General features: G+C 34.7%; 3 protein-coding genes across 10 annotated transcripts; 1 reads left to right on the plus strand and 2 right to left on the minus strand.

Moving 5' to 3' along the window:
* Positions 1-6343: 6343 nt before the first annotated feature.
* Positions 6344-8138, plus strand: LOC127086798 (xyloglucan endotransglucosylase protein 6). The gene is made up of 4 exons (XM_051027608.1): positions 6344-6590; positions 6818-6918; positions 7263-7456; positions 7552-8138. Exons 1-4 carry the CDS (start codon positions 6431-6433, stop codon positions 7970-7972), a joined length of 876 nt encoding a protein of 291 aa, XP_050883565.1. The 5' UTR covers positions 6344-6430; the 3' UTR covers positions 7973-8138.
* A 1142-nt stretch (positions 8139-9280) lies between these two features.
* Positions 9281-11034, minus strand: LOC127086799 (proline-rich receptor-like protein kinase PERK1). Its single transcript, XM_051027609.1, has 5 exons — positions 10970-11034; positions 10758-10834; positions 10370-10517; positions 10025-10186; positions 9281-9839 (listed from the first exon to the last, which is right to left on the minus strand). Exons 2-5 carry the CDS (start codon positions 10769-10771, stop codon positions 9732-9734), a joined length of 432 nt encoding a protein of 143 aa, XP_050883566.1. The 5' UTR covers positions 10772-10834; positions 10970-11034; the 3' UTR covers positions 9281-9731.
* Positions 11035-11405: 371 nt separating this feature from the next.
* On the minus strand, positions 11406-15186 carry LOC127086800 (zinc finger BED domain-containing protein RICESLEEPER 2). Of its 8 annotated transcripts, none has more exons than XM_051027617.1 (6): positions 12954-14282; positions 12784-12850; positions 12392-12714; positions 12251-12309; positions 11955-12091; positions 11406-11807 (listed from the first exon to the last, which is right to left on the minus strand). In XM_051027617.1, exons 1-2 carry the CDS (start codon positions 14140-14142, stop codon positions 12795-12797), a joined length of 1245 nt encoding a protein of 414 aa, XP_050883574.1. In that variant the 5' UTR covers positions 14143-14282; the 3' UTR covers positions 11406-11807; positions 11955-12091; positions 12251-12309; positions 12392-12714; positions 12784-12794. The 8 variants fall into 8 exon arrangements, 7 of the variants coding, with proteins under 7 accessions (XP_050883574.1, XP_050883571.1, XP_050883567.1 ...); XM_051027614.1 differs by having other exon boundaries at positions 11955-12099; XM_051027611.1 differs by having other exon boundaries at positions 11407-11807; positions 11955-12309; positions 12392-12446; positions 12551-12714.
* Positions 15187-21771: the final 6585 nt, after the last annotated feature.

Below are 21771 nucleotides of genomic sequence, written 5' to 3' on the forward strand. Positions count from 1 at the left end.
TCGTTTATGTTTTAATTGTGTAGTGTTGCCAAAAGTTTTTATTGTCTGTGAAAAAAATCCAAACCCCCCTTTCTTGTTTTTCTCTACCTTCAATTGGTATCAGAGCTTCGGCTATGTTATTGATTTTTGAATCAAACACTTAACAGTGTAGAGAGATCTAGTGTGAGAAAAACATCATGGCTAACACCAATGAAAGAGATAGATGAAACACTAAACCTCTAGTGTTCGATAGAGAGAAATTTGATTATTGGAAGGACAAAATTGAAAGCTTCTACCTAGGATATGACGTTGACATATGGGACATTGGTACAAATGGTTATGCACCACCCGTATCTGATTTTGGTATTGTCATTGCAAGAAGCAAAATGAGCGATGATCAGAAGCGTGACTTTAAGAATCACCATAAAGCCAGAACTATTCTGTTGAATGCAATATTATACAATGAGTATGAAAAGATCACCAACAGGGAAACAACTAAAGAATATTTGATTCCTTAAAATGACTCATGAAGGCAATAACCAAGTCAAAGAGACTAAGGCTCTGGCCTTAATCCAAAAATATGAAGCCTTCAGAATGGAAGATGATGAAGCTGTTGAGGTAATGTTTCCTAGATTCCAAACTTTAGTTGCAGTACTCAAGGTTCTGGACAAAGGATACACAACTATAGATCATGTCAAAAAGATAATCATAAGTCTTCCAAAGAAGTGGAGACCCATGGTTACTGCTTTAAAGTTATCCAAGGATCTGAACAACATAAGCCTTTAAGAACTCATCAGCTCCCTCAGGAGTCGTGAGATAGAGATAGAGGAAGATGAACCTCAAAATAAAAGCAAATCAGTGGCTCTAAAGTCTAGATCATAAAGAAGAAAGCCATAAAGGAACAAAGCCTTTCAAGCTAAAGAAGAAGACGATGATGACTCTAAAAAGGAAGATTCTGATGATGAAGAAGAGTCATCTCTCTTATCCAGAAGAATCAAACAACTCTAGAGAAAAAGGAATAATAACTTCAGAAGACCCAGACAGAAGGGAGATCGTCCAGAGTCAACTTCCAGGGGCAGACCAAACAAAGAGGTAACCTGCTGTGAATGTAAAGAACCTAGACACTACATAAATGAATGTCCAAACCTCAAGAAAGACAGTTCCAGAAAAGAAGGATTCAAGAAAAACTCCTTCAAAACTAAGAAGGGATTCATGGCAACCTAGGATGACTCTGAATCTAATGCTTCAGAATCTGATTCTGAAGAGGAACATGAAAATGTTGCATTCATGGCTACCACATCTAGAAGTTCATCCGAAAAGGATTCTGACTCCGAGGAGGTATTTTCTGATTTTTCTCGTTCTGATTTGGAAGCCTGTTTATAAGAATCTCTAAGATCTTATCAGAAGCTTCGACAGAAATTCAAGATCCTAAAAAGGGTTCATCAAGAAACTGTTGAAGAGTGTGATAAGCTTGAGAAAGAAATTTTTGAACTTAAAGAAAACAATTTTATCCTTGAAAAAGAAAATGAATTTTCAACAAAAAAATGTTTAAAACTTGAAGAAACTCTTTCCAAAGCTCCACCAACTTCTGACACCATCATATATAAATATGAAAAAGCTTTTCAGAAATTTCTGAACAATGGGCTTGAAATAAGCAAAATGGCTTCTATGATTTATGGTGTTAGTCACAATAAGAAAAGAGGAATTGGATATGACTCTGATGAAGATGAGTTAATACCTTCTACAGAAGACAAACCTAAATCTTCTTTTTCTTATCATTATACACATGCACAAACACAAAAATTTAATAATGCTAGAAAACCCAAAGTTTCCAGAAACTCTTGGAGAAGTAATCATAAAGGACCCAAAAGATTATGGGTACCAAAAGATAAAATAGTATTTTTTGTAGATATCTTGTGCAGCAGAGTTAAAACACCAATCATGGTACCTGGACTCTGGATGCTCGTGACGCATGACGAGAAGAAAACATATGCTCTAAAGCCTGGAACTTAAAGACGCTAGCTTCATAGGCTTTGGAGGAAATCAGAAAGGAAGAATCAGAGGATCTGGAACAGTTGGTAATGAATATCTTCCCTCTATTTATGATGTCCTTATGTTGAAGGATTAATGCATAACTTGTTATACATAAGTCAATTAAGTGATCCCGGTTATGGTATAATCTTTAATAAAAAAATATGCAAAGCTATTAATCAGAAAAATGGCACAGTCCTTTTCATTGGTAAGAGGAAGAACAACATTTACAAAATTAAGCTTTTAGATCTAAAAGATCAAAATGTAAAATGTTTAATGTCTTTAAATAAAGAGCAATGGGTGTGGCATAGACGCTTGAGTCACATTAGCATGAGGAGGATTTCTCAGCTAAATAAACTTAAGTTAGTTAGAGGCCTACCTAAGCTGAAGTCTTCTTCAGATGCTCTTTGTGAGGCATGTCAGAAGGGAAAATTTTCTAAAACAACTTTAAAAAAAATGTTGTTTCTACCTCCAGGCCCCTGGAACTTCTACACATTGACTTGTTTGGACCTGTTAAGACAACATCAGTCAATGGTAAAAATTATGGACTTGTCATTGTTGATGATTATAGTCGTTGGACATGGGTAAAATTCCTAAGACACACGAATGAGTCACATTCGGTGTTCACTAGTTTCTTCTCAAAAGTGCAAAATGAATTTGACTTTAAAATCATTAGAGTTAGAAGTGATCATGGTGGCGATTTTGAAAACAAAATTTTTGAAGAGTTTTTTGATTCTAATGGAATATCCCATGAATTCTCTTGTCCTAGAACTCCACAACAAAATGGAGTTGTAGAAAGGAAGAATAGGACTCTCTAAGAAATGGCCAGAACCATGATCAATAAAGCAAATGTAGCTAAGCACTTCTGGGCTGAAGCTGTGAATACAGCGTGTTATATTCAGAATAGAACCTCTATTAGACCTATTATAGAGAAGACTCCTTATGATCCGCGTCAGGGAAGAAAACCCAACATTTCTTATTTTCATCCTTTTGGATGTTCTTGTTTTATCCTAAATACTAAAGATAATCTGAATAAGTTTGACTCTAAAGCACAAAAGTGTATTATGTTGGGATACTCAAAATGATCTAAAGGCTATAGAGTATACAATACAGAAACACAAATCGTGGAAGAATAAATACATGTCAGATTTGATGATAAACTTGACTCTGAAAAGTCAAAGCTAGTTGAGAATTTTGTAGATTTAGCGATAAAACTTGCAGGTTCTAATGAAAAGACTAAAGAATATGAAGAAGCAGAAAAGGAAATGTTAGAAGCACCTGAAGTCACAATCAATTAGAAAAGATCAAGAAATAGACAAAGTGTTTCTAAAGAATTTTTTCCGGGAAACAAAAACGAACCTGTCAGAACAAGATCAACATTCAAAGTTTCTAAAGAAACACTTCTGGGACTAGTATCACAGATAGAGTCAACATCCTATGAAGAAGCTCTTCAAGACAAAGAATGGATTATGACAATGAAAGAATAACTTGATGAATTTGAAAAGAACGATATTTGGGATCTTGTACCAAGACCCAAGGGAACCACGTGATTGGAACCAAATGGGTGTACAGAAACAAACTCAATGAAAATGGTGAAGTGGTCAGAAACAAAGCACGACTGGTGGCACAAGGTTACAATCAACAAGAAGGTATTGACTACAATGAAACCTTTGCTCCAGTCTCCAGGTTAGAATCTATTCGTTTACTTGTATGTTTTGCTGTAAATTACTCTATCAAACTATATCAGATGGACGTCAAAAGTGTGTTTATGAGTGGATATATTTCTGAAGAGGTGTATGTTCATCAGCCTCCTGGTTTTGAAAACTCAAAATGTCCATAACGTATTTTTAAACTGAAAAAATCTCGTTATGGTCTTAAACAAGCTCCTAAAGCTTGGTATGAAAGAATAAGTTCTTTTCTTCTGGAAAATGATTTTATCAGAGGCAAAGTCGATTCCACTCTCTTTTGTAAAAACATCAGAAACGACCTTATGATCTGTTAGATAAACGTTGATGACATAATTTTTGGTTCTGCTAACCCCTCTGTCTGTCAAGAATTTTCTGAGCTAATGCAGGCTGAATTCGAAATGAGTCTGATGCAAGAACTAAAGTTCTTTCTGGGGATCAAATCAATCAAACATCATATGCTACTTATGTATATCAAAGCAAATACATAAATGACATTCTGAAGAAGTTTGAAATGTCAGAAAGCAAACCAGCAAAGACTCTCATGCACCCCACTTGCATTCTTGAGAAAGAAGAGGTAAGTCAAAAGGTTTGTCAAAAACTCTATCGTGGTATTATAGGTTCTCTTCTCTATCTGACTACTATATGTCCAGATATATTATTCAACGTGTGTCTCTGTGTTAGATTTCAGTCAGATCCAAGAGAACCTCATGCCTACACTATACCATATATAAATATGTGTTTAAATTGGATGCAACAGCTAAAAAGAATTATTTGGCATTTATTTTTGTGAATGTCTATTTTATAACAAAGTCTACCATTTTTTATAATAAATTGGTTAGAGTTTCAAAACGTCATGACAAGCAAAATGGATTATCATGCAAATCAATTGAGAAAATCCAGTTTGAGATGACTTTAAAAACATAGTCGATTTATTACGCATCAGATACATCAATTATTTAATAAATTTGAAGAAAAAAAATCTATTACTTATAATAGTGATCACATAGGATATACTTTAGGAGTATTTTGACTAATTTAAAAGACAAAAACACTATTATTTTCCTTTAAAAAATTGCAATCTCATTTCTTTTCGATTATCAAGATATCATTGTAATTATAGCTCTAATATATTGGTAATTTATTTGTTATAATGTTAATAATGATGCACATATCTCTTTTAATTATTGTTTTATATTTATATTTGAAATATGTGATAATATACCCCTTTAGCTGGTAAAGAATACACATATACTCAAATTTATAATGACTTTTATTTAAATTTAAATATGAAGAGATTATTGTATTTGTATTCAATGTTCTTAACAATAAAAAAGTACAAAATCGGTGATGGTTAAATTTCATGACAATTAAATGTAAAAAAAATGATATTTCTCTTGCAATGTTAACAGGTAGTGTAATTAAGTATGATATGAACTGTCCAGCTGGAAATGAGGTCGGCAAAAACAAAAGCGGGACACAAAGTGGATAAAACAGAAACCCACTTCAAATGAAATCATAAACATTCATCCATGAATTTGGGTAAAGCAACAATAAATATCATAAATTTTGGATCCCACATATTCAATTTTAATTTCTCCAACAACAACAAAAGTTATTACTATATCACGTTTATTGTCACGAAAATGAAAAAAAATATATATATACATATATATAAAAACTCAAATAGTTTTGGTAGGTGGTGTGCATTTTTTTGAAGTAGTTTGACATTAGTTATACCTATTTATACTTGTTTTAATTTAAGTTTAATTTTTTTTCAAATGCTAATCTCATGTTTTATTTTAATCCCTAAATTTTAAAAAATTATATTTATTTTTTAACAATTCAAAATGTATTATGTTAATTTTCTTGTCTAATTAATGACAAATTTATCGATAAATAATGGTTTTTTCGATAAAAACAATTAATATAGTATATTTAAAAAGTTAAAGAATTAATATAATTTTTTTTAAAGATAAAAATCCAAAATAAACTCCAAATTTAACAAATAAAAATACAATAAAAACAAAAATATGTCAATTTATAAAAATAGAAAGACTACTTAAGTTTAAAAACATTTAACATTATATTTTTTATAAACTATTAATTTATAAAAAGATAACAATTTATATTCATTTAATTCTACTTATATAAAAAATCATATGATTGATTCTCTAATTAATCACTTTTAAGAATAAATATAAAGAAGGAGAATTTGAGAATAAGAATCTTATACAAAAAGTAAATAATTCAATTTTATATAGAAAAGCTATTCTCCATATATATTTAAAATCCAACACTTGCTCTGAAAAGCAGTAGATTTTTTAAGTGCACATACAGCAAATGACAACTGTACAATAAATCCACCAGCTGTAATCCGACACGTGTCAAAACTCCATTGGACAAAATCTCCCATCATTCTTTTCAGAACCCACTCCTCTTTAAACAGCTTTCGCCAGCTATCACTCGCCACACCAACGGCTACATTTTTTGTTTGTCCATTTCTTGGGAATTTCAAAACTCGACGTGGCACGTGATATGGCACACACACATTCATTACGTGGAAAAATTAAAAAATTAAAAAATTTTAAAAATAAAATAAAATGAAATTGGTTATAAATACCATCATGCCCTTGTTGTGAGCCCTCACACAATTTCAGAGTAGAAGCTTCACTTCACTCACTCACTCTCTCTTTCTTCTTCTTCATCGATTTTTTTTGTCTGTGTTTTTCAACATGACAAAAATGTCTTGTCTCTTAGGACTTTCTCTGAGTTTTTTGTTTGTTGCATTAGTTGCTTCTTCCAAATTTGAGGAGCTTTTTCAACCTGGTTGGGCTATGGACCATTTCGTTCATGAAGGAGATTTACTCAAACTCAAACTCGACAATTATTCCGGTAATTAACTAACTAATTAATTAATCTTCATTTTGGATTATTACATTGTTAATTAATGAAGTTTTTCTATTTTAAGTGCTTTTCCTGAAATAGAATGTTTGTTAGTTTTAATAATGTTGTTTAAGGCTAGATCTATGATTGTTAATAGGTGTTTTAATAAAACTATTATGGTTTACATTATTGTATAAAAAATGTTGCTTATGAAGATAAATATGAAAATATTGCAGGTGCTGGATTTGGATCTAAGAGCAAATATATGTTTGGAAAAGTGACTGTTCAGCTTAAGCTTGTGGAAGGTGACTCTGCTGGAACTGTTACAGCTTTCTATGTAAGTCGAAAAAATTACTTTAATTTATTAATTAATTTTTCTTATTGTGACTAGTTTAACTGTGTTTTTTGTTTGTTTTAGAGTTTATTAGTGTTATTATTATTATTATTATTATTATTATTACACCACTAATTATTGATCTATAGCTATTTATTTATTTTTCTTTATTACAAACATGTGGTACCTTTATTTTGTTATTATTAAAAAACCTAATAATTTTATGGAATTTATTCCCACTTTATGTCCCTTTATGAATGATTGTGACTCTACCCGTACTATTAATAATTCATAATAATAATTCATTGTATCTAACTTTAATTTTTTATTTTTTATTTTTGATGTAGATGTCATCAGAAGGACCAACTCATAATGAATTTGATTTTGAGTTTTTGGGCAACACAACTGGTGAACCTTACTCAGTTCAAACAAATGTGTATGTGAATGGTGTTGGTAATAGAGAACAAAGACTTAACCTATGGTTTGATCCATCTAAGGATTTTCACACCTACTCAATCTTTTGGAACCAACGTCAAGTAGTGTAAGCACCTACATAATAACAATCAATACTTATTAATTAATCTTAACTATCATTAATTATTATTCTAATGTTTTTTTCTTATGATTATGTTATAGGTTTCTAGTGGATGAGACACCAATTAGAGTACACACAAATTTGGAACACAAAGGAATCCCTTTCCCCAAAGACCAAGCAATGGGTGTTTATAGTTCAATATGGAATGCTGATGATTGGGCCACACAAGGTGGTCGTGTGAAAACAGATTGGTCTCATGCACCTTTTGTTGCTACTTATAAAGATTTCGAAATCAATGCTTGTGAATGTCCAACACCTGTTACATCCATTGATAATGCTAAGAAATGTAGTAGTAGTGAGGATAAGAAATTTTGGTGGGATGAACCTATGTTGTCTGAACTCACTTTGCATCAAAGTCATCAACTTATTTGGGTTAGGGCTAATCATATGGTTTACGATTATTGCGCCGATACCGCTAGGTTTCCCGTCATCCCCGCCGAATGTGTCCGCCACCACCATTGAAAAAAATGGAGAGTTCCATTAGGATAGATGTTTTGGTGCATAATGCATGAAAATTTGAAGTAGTTTCCAAGGGAAGAATTTGTGAACATGTTCTTCATGTTTTGCATCACATTGTAATATATTAATTTGTTTTGCTATGGTTTTATGTGAATTATTTTATTCCCTAGTTTGTTGTGCAAAATCCAATTTTATTCTTGATGTTTAATTTATTTTATTTCAAAGAATTGTGGATCATACCATATAATAGTGGTGAGATATTTTTGGAGAATGTGATTATTTTTGTTTAGGGTACGGCAAGGTCACGGGTTATCTTGGTATAGAGAATTTGGATAAAGTTAGAAAATAATTGAGAAGGTGAAGTGACAGTGTGGTCCCAAATATTTAAATTTCGAGGACCTAGATCTATGGGGTAAGGTTTGTTTCCATGTTATGTGAGAATAATTCTTTGATTGGTCACAATGTCTTTTACCTAGATAAAATTCTAATGCATTTTTTTTATTACTAATAAAAATGGATTTTCATAATTTTGAGATTTACATGGAGAAAAAACCGATCAAGACCAACCGACATGTCCATTTTATCCGATTTTTTTAGACGATCAAGAATATTTTTAGGTTTGTATTACTTAATATGATGCAAAATTCATTTTTTCTAGCCGAATTACGATTTTAGATTTATCATTTTGAGAGGTGTTATTTTTTCGTAGATTTTTACTTGACAAACCTAAAAGGGCATGGCATGGCCTGTCCTGTCCATTTGCCATCTATAATCTTTCATGCTAGGCCAAATAAGCTAAAAGTAGTTAATGACATTAACTAACACGATGTGAACTTTAAAGCTTGTTTTACATTTACACTTTTGTGTTTCACTAAGGACAAACATTGATGATTGTAATGGAGCTACCTTCAAAATTTTCCCAATGTTGTCCAACTTGAGTCACTTGATATGACATGACAACAACTCAACAATCATGTTGATCCGTGAAACATATGCTTATATATGTCATTATGTATAATAGAAACCGATAATGGTTAATTACACAAATATCAAAATACCATGTAATTAAGGGTCCCAAAGTGTGGGCCTAGAACTACTCTTTTAGTTGGGTGGTTATGAGTAATTTTAAATCAGGGCTGACATAAAAAAAAGTTGACACAAGTCCCTTTTTTTAGGTCAATGATTTAATTGAGGGCCCTATATAAATGAATTGATGAGCTGTTCAAAAACTATGTAGCAAGCTTCTTAATAGGGGTGGACATCGGTTGGGTTGGATCGGTTTTCGGGTCCAAATTCCCAATCCGACCTAACCATCGGTTGGAAAAAACATAACCAAAACCGACCGGTTTGCAATTCGGTTATTTTCGGTTTCGGTTTTGTTCGGTTCGGTTTCATAATGCGGTTTATTCGGTTTTAAAAATAATTGAGCTCATTCCAAAATAAACCCAACACAAGTGGATTTTATCTAGGAAATAATGTACCATTCCTAGTGAAAACATTGAAATCGCAAACTCGCTCCAACCGATTTCTGTCGCAACTTGAGCCGCCACCAAGTTTCCTATAACAGAAACAAGGTTAACAGGGTTTGCTACCACTGATAGAAACCTCTTTTCAGTAGGTAAACTTTGAGAACAATGGTCTTGTACTCACCAAAAACAAACATGGTAGCTCTGAATCCACCTTTCTTTCTCTTCCATTCAGCAAGAAGCTTGAGCTATTCAGTCTCCTCTTGATATGCCTGCAAAACAAAAAAATTTGAATTTTAGCTCTGAATCCACCTTTCGTGAGAACTGTAGACACTGCTGTGTCCAGGTCTTACTCCTTCATTAAGATCTGCTAGTGACACGTCTCCTTCTAAGGCACGCACAACCTACGGTTTGTTCCATTATTAGACCCAAAAAGATGCTTACATATACAAGGAACTCAGAATGGAAAGTAAGACCTAGGTTTGATTTTACAGTAGCAGCACAACGAATGATAGTTTTTCTTCTTAAAAAGACAGTTCAAAAGGAATGGAGTGCAGTAATAAATGATAGAACAAATTATTCACTTTACCTGGCTCATCCTTGGTCGACGCTTTGCTGAGTGGCGTGTGCAAGCTGCAGCACATGCTACCATACGCGTCATCTCACTAGGGTCAAATTCATTCTGAAGTCTTGGATCAATCAGAGAATCTAAATTATTTTCTTCTAAAGCACGCATGAGCAAAGGCCTAGCCTGTGATGACAATGAAAGATGAATAAAGTTAAGGGCCACTCTATGTCATCTTGTTCTCTTCCAATAAAAGAAATATTACACAGAAAACTCTTTATTTCATAATATATTATAAATGACTGAATTTTCAGTTGCAAATTATATTTAGCCCTCAAGAAAAGAGGAGGATGGTAACATGACACTTACCCATTCCACCAAACTATCATCCATGTAAGTCTGATTTTTATCAACCGGTCGACGTCCAGTTAATAGCTCAAGGAGCATGACTCCATAAGAGAAAACATCTGATTTGTCTGTAAGTTTTCCACTTGCTGCATATTCTGGAGCCAGATACCTGTAAGAAAGCAGTAATTGATAATTCATGAGTTTAGCATATCAGAACTGATATTTTGACACAAATTTAACAACTAATTTCAACAACAATTTGATTGGTTAACGCAGTTCTAAACCACCATATAGCACATTTCATGCCCTTTAATGCATTAATTCAATCTACCATAAACAATAGCAGATTAGAAAATACATTTCTTGCAATATCCAAATTTTGAGAGGAAGGGAATAAATTAGTTCTTACCCAAAAGTCCCCATCACTCGAGTAGAAACATGAGTGTTGAGATCGGAAGCAATCTTTGCAAGACCAAAATCAGCAACCTGTTAATAGAAATTTGACACTAAATTATAACTAAAATCCACACTTCATATTAAACAATTATTGCACAGAACTTCTTAGGGCATTTTAAATGGAGCATCACCACTGCTGCAAGGAAGATATATTAAAGAGCATACCTTTGCTTCAAACTTAAAATCGAGAAGGATGTTAGCAGCTTTAATATCACGATGAATGATCTTAGGATGACCTACACAAACAGATAATTACAATAAACATTGAGTTTGACAAAAACTAGCTTTGCTGAAAAAATTACAGTCAAGTACAGAGCATTGTGCTACACAAAAGAATGACAAAAGCATAAGAATTAAGAACACTTCTGGCATAAGCATTGTGCTACACAAAAGAATGACAAAAAAAAAATACCATGTAAATGAAATTCCAATGTATTGTTGGGAACAAACTCATAAACAAGTAGCCTCTGAAACCCGGTGCTGCAGTATCCAACAAGAGAAACAAGATGTTTATGATGAACACGGCTAATATCAAGGAAAGAAACAGATCTTAATTCACCCAAATGAAATAAAACAAACAAAATCATGTACTATATCAAGAGCTCAATATTCATTCATATTAACTGTTCCTACATGATCTATAACAGTGTGCTTTATGATTAAATGAGAAACAACATGCTAGTTTAAGACAACCGAGCCCCTTTCTATCCCTATTTCATTCATTTCTATCATTCTTGCATCATATTTTCAAATCATGAATTGAGTGGCATCTTAAACTAGTGGAAATAATGCATCATGCTTGTGAAAACAGAAAACAGAAAGTTACCTGCATATGTGGGCCAAGGGATGCTTCCACAACCTCTGGCAGTACAGTGTAGTTCCCATCAATATAATGCAAACGAACCTGAATGTTGCTGCTCCCCACCTGAGAAACTGGCAAGGGGTGTTGCAGACCAGAAGTTCGGCGACAGAGGTCCATAACTACTAGAAAAAGAACCTTGACCTGCATTACTAGTGCTTTAAAACCTCAAGTGAAATAACAGTTCAACTGCTGTAAGCAAAGGAATGAATTGCCATGGTTTCCAAACATTTATGTCAGTCACAAATAACAAAAATAAGATATTTTAGGCAAGTTGTAACTAAGTTATACCTCTTCAAAAGTATACCCCTGACCTGCATTTCCAGTACCAAATCTTGAACGCCCTAGAGACTGTTCTTCACCTCCTCTTGACCTAGGCACAAGCTGAACTCGTCCTGTCTGATTGTCATCTCCAGGATGTCACTGTCCTTCAAGACTTGAGCAATCTTTGAATAAATAAAACTTCAACCAAACACATGCATGATCCATCAAGCATACATGACATGAAAATGTGCAGAAATGCACATGCACGCAGATTATGAACAGTTAACTAATCTTATAAAAAGTTTACTAATCTTAAATCATACCTTGGTGCGAACCCAACACACTCAATGGAACTTGAATGAGAAGGCACAGAACTAACAACCTGCCAATAGGATATAAGGTTTCTTAGAAATCAGGCAGAAAGCTAAATTTATATGCTCAAACGTCTTGGTTAGTGGTATTACACAGGCAAGAGAACATTACACAGGCCATCTCCTCAAGTAACATCATCCCAGTATACTGCACCACCAAAAACAGATTAGCATAACATGCAGTATTCAAACTCAGTTTGTAAGCTTGAGCACAAATGCAAAAGAAATACAAGTGACATTATGTTTGTGTACTTCGGTAAGAACAATTGCATAAGCCCAAGACAACGTGCCTGATGACCAGCAAACGCAGTAGCTACTGAAACGGTTCCATCCTTAGTTTCAAAAAATGACTCCAAAAAAGAAAGGCTTGTCTTATTGAATCACAAAGTGACTCCAAAATATTCAAAAATTCACAGCTGCAAATCAAATCAAATCAGTATAGTTAAACCAATGTAAGACATAAAACAAAACTATATTTTTCATACCTAGGCGAGAATTAAACAGGCCCAGCCTGTGTAGGAGCAGCTGCTCCACCAGTAGCTACTTGAAACTCTACAAGTTGTTTAAACATACGTTAAACATATAGCAAGAGGCTTAATTTTAACAAATATTTAAAATAATGTTAAAAGAGACAAAGTTTTCATTAATAACGTACCTGAAACAATTGATTCACTAATCTCATATTCTTCAGTCATATTAAGGACATTTAGATCATTGTCAGAAGGCTTCAACCAGTTTTGAGTACATATAAGCGCTTCGACCATATCTGGACTCAAAGAGCTCCTATAGATATCTAAAATCCTCCCCCCCGTGCTAAAAGCACTTTCTGAGGCTACACTAGAAACAGGTGTTGCCAACACATCCCGAACCAAGGTTGCTAATATAGGATAACGGGTGCAATTTTCCTTCCACCAATTAAGAATACTAAAATTTTCCCCCTCCCCGCAACAAGGGTCACCTAAGTACTTCTCTAGTTCATTTTCATTTTCAATTGTGTCTTTTTCCTTCAGATGTTTCTTAAAAGCATTAGCCCTTGTAAAAGGTGATGGTTCTTTTGGTTGGGAAGATGCTTCTCCAAGGGAAGTGCTCCCTGGTGCACTTAAAGGACTAGCCCCAACATTCTTATCATGATCAGATTTATGCCAATTATATAGTTTAAACAAACTAGTTTTGACACATTCAATATTTTTCTTGGCAAGGTCACTAGAATGCCCATACATATCATTAAAAGACCACTCAATATAGTTAAACTTAAACCTAGGATCAAAGATCACTCCATAGTAAAGAAAATGATTCACTTTTCCCACATCCCCCCAATACTTATCATATTTAACCTTCATATGTGAAATCATTGGAGCCACATAAGAATTAAAGTTAAATGAAGCTTCTTGAAGCTCACACAAAATTGAAGACAAGTTATGAAAAGCTAAATGCAAGGACACTTCTTGCGAAGTTGAAAACACTTTGGTTGCCTCATAGAAGGTTTGTAAGAAAACCACAAAAGCCCTAACTTTTTTCCAATCCTGAGAACCGGGTGGACCGGTAAGGAGGTCAAAATATTCGATGTATCCAGGATCCTCATCAATCATATTGTCAAATGCAGCTTCAAACTTTTCAGCAGCATCCAACATTAGGTAAGTGGAATTCCACCTTGTAGAAACATCAAGACAAAGTTTTTTTTTACAAGTTATGCCCGCAAGTTCAACACACTCCTTAAACTTCATAGCTCTTTGTGGAGAAGACCTTACAAACCTAACAGCAGTGCGAACTGATTCAATAGACCCTTCATGTTCTTTTTCACCATCTCTCACTACCAAGTTCAAGACATGGGCAGCACACCTCATATGCAAATAATCACCTACACCCAGTAAAGCATTCTTGCTCTTAAGTCTTCTATCCAAATAACTCACAGCCACATCATTTGCTGTTGCGTTATCCAGGGTAATTGTAGACACTTTCCTAAGCCCTCATTCCCTCAAAACGTCCTCGACTTTCATGCCAATGGTATCACCTTTGTGATTTGGAACTAAAGAGAAACTAATAATTTTTTTTGGTACTTCCAAGCAGTGTCAATGAAGTGTGCAGTGGTGGCCATATAACTAAGGTTTTGTATCGAAGTCCAACAGTCTGTGGTTAGTGCAACCCTAGTACAATCAGATTTAAAAAAGGCTTTAAGACGTGACTTTTCAGCTAGGTAAAGCTGAAAACAATCCCTAGCAACGGTCCTCCTAGTAGGGATAGCCATTTGGGGTTGCAATTGTTTACACATTTGCTTAAAACCAACACCCTCAACCACTCTAAAGGAATGTTCATCAAGGATAACAAAGGTATTAATGGCCTTCCTACAGGCTGCAGCATTAAACCTTTGACTAGTTGGAACTAAAAACCCACCCTCGCCGCTTACAAGGTTTGTCTGATTGGGGTCTTTCAACAAAAGGGCAGGGTTTTTGTAACACACTTTCGAGTGAGCTAGCATGTTAGAAGTACCATGTGTTTTAGGGTCACATCGGTACCTTTTATGACAGTGTTTACACGCGGCTATAGGTTCAGGCTCATCCGGTAAAATGTTAAACTCTTCCCAAACCGTAGAAGTTTTTCTACTACCACTAACATTAAGTTTCCTTTTTCGAAGTGGAGGGAGTGCAGTACCAGCAGCTGCTCCTATAATTCATACATTTAAAAATGACAGCATAACATGTATCACTTATTAAACAAACACTCAGTATAAAAATGACAGGTGATGGCATTACCTTGACTCACTCCTTGATCTACAACTCCGCTAGGAACTCCAACTCCTTGCAAGCTAGGAACTCCAACTCCTTGCAAGCTAGGAACTCCAACTCCTTGCAAGCTACTTTTGCCGCGCTCCATTGGCGGCAGGACTCATCCAACTCCTTGATCTAACAAGCTCGGTGGTGATTTGTGGTTGAATAATGGACGGCGACGGTTCTTCGTTAAACGATGAAACCACGAACTAGCATCAACCGAAAAATTGGAAGGTAGAAAGAGTTAGTTCTTAAACGATGAAACCACGAACTGGAAATTGAAAGGATGAACCCTAGAATCAACCGATTACCTGAGAGAATGATGAACCCTAGCGGAGTAACGTTGCTGTTTGTGCGTATGAATCTCACGAAGAAGTGGAACTAATGAATTGAGATTTGAGACTGAGAGAGAGTCTTGGTTTTTTGTTAGTTCTCTGTGGATACATCGAATATTTTGTGCGTATGAAAAAGTGAGATTCATACCACATCTCTAACTATAGGATTAGGAATGAACCTTAGATTTCTGTTTAGATTGGGCCTAGCCATAAAAATAACCTTAGATTCGATCGGATTCGGTTTCCGACGGGCCCAAAACCAATCTCCGAATCCGACCGCACAAACCCGTAAAAACCTCTTGCTACTTTCCAACCTAACCCACCAACCGACTAAACCCGAACGGTGTCTCAAATTTTGGATCGGAACGGTCGGATACCGTCGGGTGGTTGCATTATGTCCACCCCTACTTCTTAATGTATCCTATATATTTCTTAAATATTATGCAGATTTTTAAAAATATCATTAATTTTCGGAGATGTATCTCCGAACACATTCAAATACACATATTTTATCTGTTTTTTAAATTAAATCTCAATTTTATGAATAAATTATTTCGGAAATGTATCTCTGAAAAATTGGGATCTGACTCAAACAAATAAAATATATGTATTGAGATGCATTCGAAAATGTATATCCAAAAACGGATGATATTTTTAGAAATTTGTGTGGTACCTAAAAAAAACATGTAGAGCAAATTAAGAAACTCTCATGTCAATTAGTAAAAAAAAATGAAGCATTTGCACCCGTTAGGGAAATGTTGCCATCAATGGCCTTTATACCTTTTGTTTTTGTTTTTCATCATTTCATTAGTACCAATTTTCAAACTTTCATGGTATGTATGGTGTGTGCTTCGTCTTTGTTCCTCACTTAGCTTTTTCTAGTACGTTTGATTTCTATCCTTTATTCATACTTGTATTGTTAAAATGACCAATACTTAGACGTGCAGGTTAGGCACCGCTCCCTCCAACTATACCTTAATAGTTGGACATATAATATATGTCTTGAGTTTGTGTGTATGTATTAGAAACTACCTTGTACAACAACCATTTTCTTATGTTTTTAATCCCTCAAGGTTAGAGATAAGGTTGCTTTGTGTGTTCTAAATGGGCATTCATCCATTATTTTCTTCTCTCTGTTTAATTCTTGATATAAGTCTTTTAATAATTAAGTTTTTAAAAGTGACATGTATTATTGAAGAACTTTACATTTTTCCTTTTATTGAAACCTGAATCAAGTAGGAATTAATATTGTATATAAGAAGCCACTTCCTATTTTCCTCTTTTCATTCATTTCTTTGTTGAGTACCTATAATATATATGTTAGATGGATTCTAGTGATATATTGAAGTTGTAGTATGAATCCTTAAATATGAATAAGTATCTTTTTTTAAAGTAATTTTTGTTGAGATAAACCAATCACAAGATATAATAATGAAAAATATGAATAACGTGGAGAGGGTGAAAAAATTAGAGAGAATATGGTGGAAAATAATGGCATTTCATTGACAACCTAAAATGGGGGTATTTATACATCATTGCATAACATTACAACTAATCAATTTAACCAAAATCAAATTTTCACAGGTAGTAATCGGTTAGTGCGGACATGTAATTGGTTATGCAAAACTCACTAACTTTAGTAGTTACCGGTTGCACAAAAATGGTAACCGGTTATTCAGAACTCAATGCTTAGGTACTCGAACATGTGGTAACTAGTTACAGGCTCAAAGTAAATGGTTACGTCCACTTGAATTATTATTTTTCTCAACACACCACCTTAATTCAAGTATTCCAAGTGTTCCATACTCACGTGTTTCTTCAACTTTTTGAACATTTCAATTGACTCTCATTTGGTTAGCAAATTGGTCACTTGATCTTCACTTTTGCAATACCCCAAGTTTAATTTTTCTTCAATCATAAGTTATGTCAAGTAGTAAAATTTCATCTCTATATGATTGCTTTTCCCATGTGCAATGAGATTATTGGCAATCTTTATAACGAAAATGTTGCATATCATTAATGTCACAACGTCATTCTCTTCGTTGCACAACTCCTTCATCAAATTCATCAACCATACAACTTGACACACAAATACATAAACTTTGCAATATACCCAATCTTGCAAGAAGAGAGCGCTACAACTGGTTATTTCTTAGGAAATAAAAGAGATTGATGTTTATCCATACATAAAGATATATCCAACAATAGATTTTTTGTCATATTTATCTCCACGCCAGTTTGAGTCGGTATAACTGAGAAATTTACAGCTTCTACATTTGTCTATTATGGGAAACAATATTCGGCAGCCAATCAAACCTTGACATATCTTAGAATTCTCTTTACTGGTGTCAAGTGTGATAGCTTGGCTTACCCATAAATCTACTCACTATGCCTACACTATATGTTAATGATGGTATCATATTGCTCCTGTACCACGCTTGATTAAAATCCAGCTTGAAATTCTGGTAAGCAGATCCCGAATGTCGTACACGACGTCACGACACCAGGCTCACCACATTATCACACCACAAACAATATTAGAATTTAAATAACAATATGACAGGAAATAACACAATCAGTTGTTAACCTTGTTCGATGCAACGTCACCTACATCTGCGGGCTACCAATCAGAAAGGAAATCCACTATCACAAAATTAGTTTGAAGTCCTGAACAACCTCAGGTTTTACATACTTCTCACCTAATCTCTACCCGTGGATATTTTTATCTAAGACTCTCCTAGATATGAGACTCATCTCACTTCCTTTCCACCATACAATAACTTATAATAGAAAAACACAATCCATTTTTGCTTAAAAGCTTCTAAGGGATTGTTAGTTACAACTCAATAAACCAGGTCCAATTCTAGTATCGATGAGATACTCGAATGGCTCACACAGTGCACAGACATGAAGCCCTCATTTAGACAATATTCTTCACTGCTTCGGTACCTTTTTAGGGTTAGAACGAATCTATAAATAGCAGTGGAAATACATGGGCTTCAGGCTTGATTTACAGCAGATCCAAGATCTCTGCAAAATCTTCAACATATTTGATTTCAATTAGATCATATGTTTCCTAAAATGTTTTGACATCTTTACTACGTAAATAAGTTAAGACAAAATAGTATTTTTCTTTTTAGAAAACGCTCTACATAACTCATGGACTAAATCTTCAGAGTATCTTCAGATGAACCATAAAAGAAAACAAATCTCACAAGATACTAAAAATGATCACACTCCAATGTTGAATCAACATGTTTTAAGACCCCAATTTTGACCCTAAGATCCCTCATGTCATCTCATCATATGCATTAGCATTGGGATCATACCTTGGAATTCTCTTTACCCCTATTTCATTGGGTTTGTTTTGGGAGAGATCACCAAGCACCATGTGATTGTATCATACTTGTATTTTATCATTTTACTAACCAAAATACCAAAAATATGTCTTTGCATTTGCCTAAATCTTTTATAGGAAGGGCATGATCACCTTGACCTATAAAGTTTACATATAGGGTTTAAGACCCTCACTGCTAAGAGCACAACCAAAGAATTAACCATAAGAGCTCTAAGCATCATATATGAGTCCCAATGATCTCTACATATTATTTTGATCAAGTATTATTCAAGAGTTTGAAATTATTTTGCCTTGGAAACCCTAGTTCATTTGGGTATCTTGTGTAACTTCTTCAACAAGCTTCCACATCAATTGATCAAATTTCTCAAGGTACACTTCAAAGTTCATCATATTATGCATATATGTTGGTTCTAGGTGTTGGCAACAATTTTGGTAAAACCAAGAGTGTTCACAAGATGTCACATGTGATGTCTTAACATAAGATATCTTGTACCTGCTGGATGTTTAAAAAAATAATTATGCAGGATTATTCCAGGATGTCAGACCCGATGTCATGACATTTGTATACAGAATATTCAGTCTGAATGTTATGTATTATGTGATTGTGCTTTTAATGGCAATCTGTGTCTGATTGATGAGTTGATTGAACACGCTATCAATCAGTAATTACAACGTGATTAACTTATTTTCCAAAGAGATCTAATCAACTGTCATGAGAAGATATGAATGGAAAATAGTTTTAGGGTTTTATGATGTCCAAGCCCAGCTGAATGCTTCTATAAAAAGGACTTGGAAAACCTGATTTGATACACAAGAAATAAGGAACGAAATATTGAGAGAGAATAAGGGTTTTAGTCTTGTGTGGTCATGTGTTTTGTAAGCCATTCAATTCATCCATAGATGATTGAGTTGGTCTGATTTTTGAGTTGTAATTTGTCACTCTAAGCTTTTAAGCATGAGTGTGTGTCTACTTGATTGAAGCTGTTAAGTAAGATCAAGTGTGTGTCTTTGAAGAGTGTTTTCTTTTCATTGTAATTCTTGTTTAATATCACTGGTGTGATTGAGGGGGAGTGAGTGGGATCTCATATCTAAGAGTTCTTAGGTAGAAGTCACACGGGTAGAGATTAGGTGAAAAAGACTGTAACTTATGTTGTTTACTGAGAGTCTTTGAACTGATTCTATTTAGTGGATTTCCTTCCTGGCTTGGTAGCCCCCAGACGTAGGTGAGTTGCACCGAACTGGGTTAACAATTACTTGTGTCTCTTGCATTACTGTTCTTTATCTTTTATCCTGTTTGTATTATTCAGATATTAGTGTCGTGACATTACCTTCGACATCTCATATCTGATACTAGAATTTCAATTGGTATCAGAGCAGGCATCCTGCTCTGGTTCTGGGTGAGATCTAGGGACGATACTTTCTGGTACTATGGAGAGAGATGGAGGATCTGTTCACAGGCCACCTATTTTGGATGGATCCAACTATGACTACTGGAAACCTCGAATGGTAGCCTTCCTAAATCTTTGGATAATAAGGCTTGGAAGGTTGTGTTAACAGACTGGGAACATCCGATAGTTACTAAGGAAGGAGAAGCTACAACTGATAAGAAGCCTGAAGAATAATGGTCCAAGGAGGAGGATGATTTAGCCCTTGGAAATTCTAAAGCATTGAATGCTATATTCAATGGAGTAGACAAGAATATCTTCAGATTGGTAAATAACTATGAGGTGGCTAAAGAGGCTTGGGACATTCTCAAGACCACCCATGAAGGCACCTCTAGAGTGAAGATGTCTAGATTGCAGATGCTCACTACCAAGTTTGAAAATTTAAGGATGAAAGAAGATGAAAAAAATTCATGAATTTCATATGAATATCCTTGGAATTGCTAATGCCTCAGGAGCCCTGGGAGAGAAGATGTCAGATGAAAAATTAATAAGGCAAATACTCAGGTCACTCCCTAAGATATTTGCTATGAAAGTGACAGCCATAAAAGAGTCTCAAGACATCTCCAACATGAGATTTGATGAGATAATTGGATCCCTCCAAACATTTGAGATGGGAATGTGTGATGGATCTGAAAAGAAAGCCAAAATTATAGCCTTCATGTCAAACACTGAGGAGGAAGAGGAGGAAGGTGGTCAAGATATTGATGAAGATCTGGCAAATGATGTAGCAATGTTGGGAAGACAATTCAACATGCTTATGAAGAAGATGGATGTAAGATCTAAGGCTAATGTCAAGAACATCACATCTGACATCAGTAAATCTAACAATATTGGAAGAAGAACAAGGTCATATGAAAAGCCCAAAGAAGGAAAATGAGTTAAGTGCCATGAATGTGATGGGTATGGACACATTAGAACTGAATGTGGGACCTACCTCAAGAAACAGAAGAGGAGTCTTGCTGCCACTTGGTCTGATGAAAGTGAAACAGAAGACTCTGCAAATCTTGTGACTGCCTTGACTGGAAGATGGGGTTCTGATGAAGGTTCAAGTGATGATGAAGTAACCTTTGAAGAGTTGGCCACTACCTACAGAAAGTTGTGTCACAGAAGTGCAGAAGTGTGTAGACAAGTTGAAAGCCAGAAGAAAGTGATAGCACAGCTGGAGAATGAGAAGGCAGAACATGTGGAAACCATCTCCAAGTTAAAAAATGAAGCTGTATTCTTGAATTCTAAACTGGATGAGATGACCAAGTATGTAAGAACTCTAAACAATGGATCTGACACCTTAGACAAAATTCTCCAGACTGGACAAATAACAGGAGACAAGTCTGGCATTAGGTTTAGTGAATCTAAGCCTGAGTGCAGTTACGCTGGTGGCAAACCTAAATCCAAACCTAAGTGCAGCCATACTGATAGCAAACCTGCGATGTCACATCATATGTCACAACATCATAAAGGAAGACAGCAGAAAGGAAAACACCAAAGATGGAGATGTCATTACTGTGGAAAATTTGGCCATATAAAGCCTTTATGTTATAAGTTGTATGGTTATCCTAGTTCTGCTAATCAT

The sequence above is a fragment of the Lathyrus oleraceus genome, chromosome 5 (genome assembly GCF_024323335.1).
Source record: "Lathyrus oleraceus cultivar Zhongwan6 chromosome 5, CAAS_Psat_ZW6_1.0, whole genome shotgun sequence".
NCBI classification, from domain to species: Eukaryota; Viridiplantae; Streptophyta; class Magnoliopsida; order Fabales; family Fabaceae; genus Lathyrus; species Lathyrus oleraceus.